The sequence below is a fragment of the Natator depressus genome, chromosome 13, assembly GCF_965152275.1.
Source record: "Natator depressus isolate rNatDep1 chromosome 13, rNatDep2.hap1, whole genome shotgun sequence".
In the NCBI taxonomy this organism is placed as follows: Eukaryota; Metazoa; Chordata; order Testudines; family Cheloniidae; genus Natator; species Natator depressus.
Genome location: NC_134246.1, coordinates 8,559,593 through 8,568,659, shown reverse-complemented (window position 1 = coordinate 8,568,659; position 9,067 = coordinate 8,559,593). Strand labels below are relative to the sequence as shown.

The window sequence follows — 9,067 nt, the reverse complement described above, 5'->3', positions numbered from 1 at the left end:
AATTGCTACAGAGGGAGGAGGGAGAAAAGGACATCCTTTCTGAGGGGAGATCTCATGTTCTGCAGCAGAGAACCCCAATGAGTCCTCCAGCAAAGCCAGGGTAGATCAGACATGACACTCCCAATATTTCTAAGATTAAAAAAGAAGAAAACAAAAACACTTTTTTGGGAGGCAGGAGAAGGAAGTGGGGGAAATCTAGGCAATCTTTTGATACCATGAAGTATAAACAGAAAAACAAAACAGCCCTCCCTTTTCTCCCTTAAGTTATAACAGAGCTTCTAAAATATCATGGTTAAGGTGATCACAGCTGCAGGCTAGTAACTTTGTTCACACAGGTACTTTCTCTCCAGCGCAGTTTTTGATTTGACCAAGAGAGATAATGTTAATGGAATCTTTTCAGACCAGGATTTCATGAAACCAGAGCTGTAAAATAGCTGGACTTCAAAAAGAATTGTACAGTGTGCTCACACTATTGACCTTATGTGTTCTCCAATTCCTGTTAATATATGGCAAAAGAAATCTGGCTGTTTCAGGAGCTGTCTCTCCTATGATACATCTGGGCTTAATTGTCTCCCCAGGCAGATCACTGCGCACTCATTGCTTTTCAAACATGTTTTGTACTTTTTACTAACGCCTTGTTTTCTGTAGAGCATTCAGCACACTTTATATAAAAATAACTTTTATTGAGTTTCTCTGCAGCACAAGGAAAGCTACAAGTAGACTTCACAATACGCAACCCTACCGGTCTTAGTACACTTGTTATGTTGATTGAAAGATACATTTTTAACAAGTATGTAATAGTCACTTAACTGAGGCTATTACAGATCCAAATACTGTAGACACAAAACAGAACATCGTCAATAAAAATTGACTTGAAACGGCACTATTTAGCTAAATCAACAAATGTCACTGGAATGATTGGATTATATCATTTCTTTTATTCTTAGCAAAGGCCAAGAGACACAGCTATCTTTACAGCAGCTAAGTCTAACTGGGAATCACAATGTCAGGGATTTTTTAGGGCTACTTTTCAACATTTTGGGTTCCTATTTGAAAATGTAGGTTTCAGGGTCTTGAACTCTAGTTCCTTTCTACAGTCCTGTTAAATCTGAGCTCTTACTGTGGTAATTAATTATTATGATCATACCAAGAGGCCCCGCCTGGGATCAGGAGGTACCATACAAACTATACAATCCCTGTCCTCAAAAATATTACCCTCTAAACAGGGAAGAATGACAACAGATAGGATGGGAAAGCAGAGGCAAAGTGACTTGGCAAAGGTCACGCACCAGGCTGGGAATAGATTTGTCTGGGTTTCTTGAAAATAGTGCTGTAGTCACTGAACCACAAGACCACACAGAAAGTTCTTCAATGCTTACATTTGTTCCTTGCAACAGCTGAGCCAGGATTTCTGTTCAGGTGGGTGATGGGTGATCCTGGCCGAGGGCTGCAGGCTGGGACTTACTGAAATGGAAGACCATGGAACTCCCTTATTCCAGGGGTTGCCACTCTATAAATCAATTCCTAAAAGTGTTTCTAAAAGCTTGGAGAAGAGGCTTAAGCCATTCACTGGGCCTCACCCAACAGTGTAATGCCAGAGGGGCTGTGAGTGTGGAAAGGTTAGTGTCTGACTCGTGCTATAGTTCAATGAAAAAGTATAGAGGTACTGCCCAGTTCCCACCAGGCTGACCTGAGTCCCCCAATCCCACAACAATCCGTGATCTTGCTGTATTCTCTTACTGTTATGCAAGTCTATTATGAAGGTTATTATAGATCGCACCTGTAAATCAACATGGTGCTTTGTAAACAGAGGTGTGATATAGCCAAAGAGCTTACATAAGAAAAGACAGACACAGGGCAGCACTTCAGGAGCAGTGGGTATAGGGGGAGAAAAAAAGAGGAAGGATTTCCTGTAGCGGTGAGTTTTATGGAGGGATTTGAAGGAGCAGAGGATGCCGGAGGGCTCAGAGCAGAGAGGCTCCAGGCCAATGGAGTCAATCATAGCTGTAGGTGGAGAAATTCTGTCAGTTTTTCAGCAAGAATCATACAAGACTAACAGGACAATAGCAAACTGATGCGTGAATGTAGTCTGTTCTGTTCATGTGAACTTCAGTGGGGCTAATTCTGTCCATTAACCATTCTAAGAGTGAGACATACTTTCTACTTACAATAGGCAGCTGGAGTACTGTGGTCACTGCTTTTCATGCTAATATTGTCTCATTGCTTCCTTGTGCTCCTCACATCTGTTTTGTCTTGTCTTGTCTGAGACTTAGATTGTAAGCTCTTTGGGACAGAGAAGGTCTTTTTGTTTTGTGTCTATACAATGCCCAGCACGGTGGGGTCCTGGTCTGTCATAGGGTTCCCAAGGCGCTATCACAATACAAATAATTATAAATGGGAGGTGTTTGAAATGTTTGCGCCTCTCATGCATGCGTAGTACACTGGCTATGAGAAGAGAACCTCACACTCATGGCAAATATCCAGTGGTTCTCAAACTTTTTTTTCCATGGACCACTTGAAAATTGCCAAGGGTCTCAGCGGACCACTTAATGAGCTTTCAAAATGTTGTTTGTACCATTAGCTAACTATTGTGAAACCCTTTCTCCCCTGCCATGGCAGCCCCAGAGCTGGGAGTGGGAAGGAGGGGGGGCTCTCCTCCGCCATAGCAGCCGCAGAGCTGAAGCTGGGAAGGAGGGCCATCTCTCCCCGGCAGCTGCAGCCCTGGAGCTGGGGCAAGTCACCTTTTCTCTGGCTACTGCAGCCCTGCACATCCCAAATTCCCTCCATCCCCTCTTCTCACCCCACTGCCCCCTCCCACCTACCCCCTATTCCCCCCAAGGCCACCACCTCACCTTACATATGCGTCTTCTCCAGGGCCCAGGCACCTAATTAGTGGAGCCACGCCTGCTAGTGGAGCCTCCACTCATTAGGTGGGTGGCCCTTCATTCTCTCGTGTGTGGCCACCCAGGTGCCCATCTTAGAGGGAACTATCCGCGGACCACCTGGATGGAGCTTGCGGACCACTGGTGGTCCACGAACCACAGTTTGAGAACCTCTGGGTTAAACTATATATTACTTACAGAGGGCAAGATTAGATTCTCTGCACCTTAAAGTCTTTAAACCACGATTTGAGGACTTCAGTAGCTCAGGCATAAGTTACAGGGTTTGTTACAGGAGTTGGTGGGTGAGATTCCGTGGCCTGCGTTGTGCAGGAGGTCAGACTAGACGATCATAATGGTCCCTTCTGACCTTAAAGTCTATGATTCTATGATTTACATTTTGGGTTTCTTTTTTGTAATAAGTACCAATCCCATTTTGGCTCTCTAGGTACCAGTAGAGCTCTTCTGGGCATGTGTAGGAGGGTGAACACAGACGTAAGTGCCATGGGATTAACACACATCTCTCCATTCAGCCCCCCATGAGAGAGCATGAGAAGTTAATACTGAACACCCTTACCCCCTGAAAGGACTATCATCACATTCTTCAAGGGAAATGAATTACGGTGGTTTTGCAAAATACGACAAAGAGATAAGACAGCTCCTCAAATACATGGGTGGATTGACTCACTTCCAGCAGTGTTGGAGGGAATTGTGAGGTTGGATCTTTAGCTTCTTGGGGCACAGGAGTTTAATGAAAGCTCTTCTAAAACTGTAGTGGCAGAGGGGATACAGGACAGGATTAACAGCAGAGTTGATCCACAGGAGCCAGAAGGAAATCTCATACCAGTAATGAGGGATGCAGTGGCCATGGCAAGCAGCTCGGATGATCATGAGGAGGGTGTATGGTGCCCAGCAAAGTCCAAAAATGCTCACTATAACTGCCAGTGATTTTGCCACCTTCTTGTCTCTGGAGAGCCTGAAACGCTGTGTGATGCTCTGGGAGACCATCTTCATCCGTTTCTCTAAAGACATTGTAGATGCTGAGTGTTTATAGCCCCTCTTGTTGAAAGACCTTGATTTCTCACCAAAGGGCCCAGAGCTCTTTGAGTCTGATATCTGTGAGTCTTTCACACTCTGACTGGCATTGGCAGCTCCTTGTTGTGTTTCACATTTAGGAAGGTCTAGGGTTTCACCTGGCTCTTTCTGGTCCCACTTACAGCATTTTAGGGAAAGCTTTCCTTCCGGGCTCATTTCCATCTCTTCCATGAACGACTGGCTTTGTACTTCGTGGAAGATGTCTAGGCGGATTTTGGTGCGTTTCTGAATGTTCAGGTAAATGCTCAAGTTGAAAAACAATACACTGATGAAAGGGGTGAAAAACTCCAGTGTGGATGCCGTCATGAGAAAATACCAGTTGTAGAAAAATTCAGCATAGCATTCCCCATCAGGTATGATGCTCTGGCCTGTTACATATTCCCAGCTGATAATTGCAGGTCCATAGAGCAGGAAAGCTAAGACCCACACCATTACCATCTTCAGCACTGCTTGCTTGGTATTACCTTGCTGAGCTCGGTATGTGACCTGGAGGGGAAAAATCTTTTCTTAGATATGACTAAATACATTAACTGGCTTAGACTGTTTTACAAATTGTAAAATTTCTGGCAAAGTTGCTATGCAATATCTCTGCAGTGTAAAAAATACATGTGCTGGAGACAGCAGACCCAATCACTACATAAATCACACTCCCACAGAGAAGAGCTAGGACCTGGTCCTTTAACTCCAAAACATACTTGGCTCATGATTGGCTTAGAATAGTCCTGAACTGAGTCAGTACATTTCAGGGAGATATTCACCATTTATGTCAATGAATCATTCTTGATACATAGCCCCAATTTGGTATCTGCTTTTTAACCCCATTTCATAGATGGGTAAAATGAGGCAGAGAGAGATTGGTATTTGTCCAAGGCTGCACCTTGAGTCAGTGGTAGAGCTGGGAATGGAATCCAGGGAGCCTCAATGTCTAGTCTGCTGCCCCAGCCATATGCCTATGCTTTCCCTGAATGCACTTTGAAATTGTTAGAAGGGCCCACACCAAACTCCTGTGTCCAGCACATGTGAGGTTTGTTGCAATTTGGCCCTGGATCTCTGAACTTTATGCATTGGGCCCCTCTGTAGATATTTCGTTCTGTACTTGGAACCCTTCTAGCCTGTGAGTTGCTGTTCACCTCCTGTAAGGTGCTGAGCACCCTCAATTCCCATTGTAATAATTGTGCATTTAGGACACCTTGCAAGATTCCACTGCAACCTGTGCGCCAATTCCTGAGTGAGACTGACTGTAACTCTCACTAATATCAGTTTGTTTACTCTGGAAATAACCATTCAAGTTGGTAATAAACTGTTTACCTCACTCAGATTGACTGGCTGTCACTCAAACACCTTCTTCACAGACAGCGTTTGAGGGACAATCTGCTTCATGGGTTCTGAACCTCAAAGGATTTGATTGTTTAAAAAAACACACACCTGAAGTCAAGGCTTGCAAGTGAATTGTATATTTCCCAGGAATTTGTCTTTCCCCAGGCTAAAAGATTCATAATTTCCCAAGGAATCAAACAGCTTTTATTTAGCACAGATGACTCCAGACAATAAAATGAGGGGAAAGGCTTTTCTCATCTCTGACATGTCAGTACTTACCGCTCTTGTCACAGAGAGGAATCTGTCATAGCTAATCAGTACAATGTTGAAGACTGAAGAGGTGCAGAGCAGATAATCAATTACCAGCCAGAGCTTGCAGAAGCTTTTCCCAAAGGCCCATCTTCCTGTCAGCACATAGGGCACATACAAGGGAATACAAAAGGCACCTGTAATGAGAGGTGTTTATATTTGAAAGGGCTTCTGCACCATGCGCACATGCTTGAAAAAAGTAACTCTCTCAAATGAATGCTGAGAATAACTGTTGGTGTATGTGATGTCATTTGCAAGTCTGCTCAGTGGCCTTGGATGGCCATGTTGTGTATGGGCCAGCTTGTGGCTGGTGTTGGTTGGGTCACTGTTTGTGATTTGCCAGTGAGAGTCTCTTCAAAAGCTAATCTGTGACACATCAGCAGCAGCATAGGCTGGCAAGATAGAAAGGAGCCCATTAGATGAGAATTCTGGCCCATGAACATCCAGGCTGTGATTTTCAAAGTGGCCCGAAAGATTTGGGGCCTGGATCCTTGAAGACATTGGTGCCTAGCTCCCATTGATTTCAGTGGGGGATAGGCACCTAAATACCTTTGAGGATCTGGGCTTTGGTTGCATGACTCCTATGAAAATTAATGGGAGTTGGGTGCCGAAATGCCCCAGGAAAAGCTTGAAATTGGAGTTTTAAAGGAAAACTGTAAAGCAAGGTAACAATTTGGATTTTTATCCATTACTGCCTCATGGTGATGCATAAAGGGAGACTCCCAATTCTCCCTTTAAAAATCAGAGCTTCCTTGGCTTGTATTTTGACCTGAGCTCCTCTTTGCTGGAGGGCCCAGGTCAGTTCCTTTGGAGGGGCTCACCAGTGCTCTCAGCTGAAGGCCTGATCCTACAAAAGCTTACACAGGTGAATTTTTGTGGGTGGCTAGTTGACTCCAGTGCATGTGTGTTTGCAGAACTAGGTGCTCAGGCTGCAACCTGAGCTGCTGCTTTCTCTGCTCCCTAAATGAAGGGGAGGGGAAGATGAGTAAGCTCCCCCTGCAATTGGCACACAGGGAAAGCTGAATCTCAATGTACTGCCTTATCACGGTTAACATACCCAAACCCTCCAGTGATTTTGCCCAGATTCTCCAGCAACACGCCAGAGATGAGGGCTTGATAGTTCTGTCAAGATACAAATCGATTTTGAAACCTATCACTGAGCTCACCTGTATATCAGAGAAGCAGGGAAAGACTGAATCAAGGTTTTGCTGGGCTTTGCAGCTTAGCTCTAAACCAGGGGCTGTTCAGAGGCTCTACCTAATTTGTCTAACATTCTGAAGCACATAGAAGCACAGTTCAGTAACTCTGGCTTCCTATTTTTGTATTTGAGACATTAATAATGTCCTTGCTTATCGGTGTGACTGTGACAGCAAAAGCTGCTCTTGGGTCTCCGAAGTGTAAGTCTGAAGGGTGGTGGGTGGGTGGCTGGCTGGTGTATGTGTTTTTGTGTGTGTGTGTTTGTGTGTGGCAGCTAAAGCAATCTCTCACTGGTTTGATGGCCTATAATCCTTCCTGGGAGTTGGGACCATTATCCATTCCTAGCTAAACGTCAATAAAGAAATCCACACCCTTCCTCCTGCTTAATCCCCCTCCCACGGAGATGCGTGTTGCAGCTATTAATCTTTGGCTCTAGGGATTGGTCAGGGCTGCATTCAGAGCCGATCTGAACTCAGCCCTTTGGTTTCAGCTTCACAAAGCAGGGCTCCCTGACTGAGTAGGAGAAATGGGACGGCGCACCCTTCTCCTTTAGTGAGGCATGCAACTTGTTCTCAAAACTTCTGGCAAGCTACAAGTCTGCGCGGTTACTCCCACTGCACGTGCATCACTATTAAATAACCCCTTGCAAGACAAAAAAAGTGATCAGTTCCTGTAGGGCTCATTTTGCTGTCCACCCCCTCGGACGTAACTAACAAAACAAATCTCCAACTTGAGCTCTTGGTTTTGTTTTTTGTTTTGTTTTTTTTACAATGCACAGAATAGCATGTCCTTGTGGCCGGCCTGATATCAATGTTGCCATGTTAACTGGGCATCGCCAAACGTGTAAATAACTGGACTTCAAACTGCATCTTCTTTCCAGAATAGACTGCAGAGGCAAGTGCGTGTGCCGTGTAAACGGATCTGCCTTATCCATCGGTGTGTACAAGCCGTATCTAGAGTATGCTGTGGAAGGAAGATGCGGTGATAGATAATCTCCGTGTGAAGTCCAGTACTTAGAGGGGAAATAACCCATGTTTTATATTGCCCATATTATTACAGTAAAATTTGTTCTGATGTTTGATACCGGTTAGCTGTGGGTGACAACCCTTTGCAAGGGAACAGCAGGAGCTCAGGCATTTGCAAAGATTGCCTGGAAGACCATTTTTACCTGAGCCACAGGGAAATGACTGGATCGAGCCCCCTATTTCTCTCTGGAGTGGCTGATAACGCAGCCCCTAAAATAAAGCCCAGCTACTGGGATCTTTGCTGCTACCTTTTAAACACACGCAACTTTCAGCCCAGCGGGGAAACCTTGTGTCCGAGTTGCTGTCACTGAGTCTGCTGGCCCCGGGAACCCGAGCTGGGAAAAGTGAAACCGACATGGTACTTTACCTACGAGGAAATCTGAGATGGCCAGGTTGAGGAGGAAGTAATTGTTCTGGGTCCGCAGGCTGGAGTCCACCACGAAAGCCAGCATGACCAGCGCGTTCCCAACCACGGTGGCCACGATCAGCAGAGCCATGAGCGCGGCCAACGCGATGGTCCACGTGGCCCCGAACCTGCCCGGCCCCAGCAGCTGGTCCCCGGCTCCTTTGCCTTCGGCCGCTGGGGCGTTGAGGGGCCAGTCTTGCAGGCTGCTGTCCATTTCAGCACCACGCCGCTCCGCGACTCAGGCGGTAGCGCTGGTCCGCACCATGCCCGTGGCAGGGGCTGATCCAGTTTGCCAGCGGGGCCTGATTCTTGGGCAGAGCCACACGCAGCCCAATAGGCAGCGGCGGCTGCCTGGTTCCCCCCCGCTTCTCGGAAGACCCTGAGAGGCACCAGCCAGAGGGAACCGAAGCGCTTCTGGCCGCAGCGCTCGGCTTGCCGGGACTGGGAAGGAGCAAAGGGGTCTCACTCCCGAGGGGTTAGTACCTGATCTCTCCCCACCGGGATGGGCTCGGTGTCCGCCGCTCCCCTGAGTGGCTTCATGCCTCTGACCAGCCTAAACCTCCGTGTGCCCCCGCTGGCTGCCGAGGCCCAAAGGGCGGGCTGGTTTGCAGAGCAGGCGGTGGGAGGCAGGAATCACACCGCAGCCGCTCCGGGTTAGCGAAGCGCTGCTCCCCGTGTAAACGCTCCACGGCTTCTGCAGAGAGGAAGACCCAGCGGGAGGCCGCGCGGTCACTGGCTGGAGTGTTCAGTCTCTCGCCCGCCAGCTGTTTCCCCCCCTTTCCGACTCCGTGTCCCTGGGTCTGAGAGCTCCCCGCCAGGAGACAATGCTTCTGTGCGCT

The 9,067-nt window shown here is 47.0% G+C and overlaps 1 protein-coding gene across 1 annotated transcript; it reads right to left on the bottom strand.

The window, feature by feature from the left end:
* Positions 1-2,872: 2,872 nt before the first annotated feature.
* HRH3 (histamine receptor H3) lies at positions 2,873-8,508 on the bottom strand. Its single transcript, XM_074969537.1, has 3 exons — positions 8,190-8,508; positions 5,571-5,737; positions 2,873-4,460 (listed from the first exon to the last, which is right to left on the bottom strand). The coding sequence occupies exons 1-3, from the start codon at positions 8,440-8,442 to the stop codon at positions 3,564-3,566; spliced, it is 1,317 nt and encodes a 438-aa protein (XP_074825638.1). The 5' UTR covers positions 8,443-8,508; the 3' UTR covers positions 2,873-3,563.
* Between the last annotated feature and the right edge of the window lie 559 nt (positions 8,509-9,067).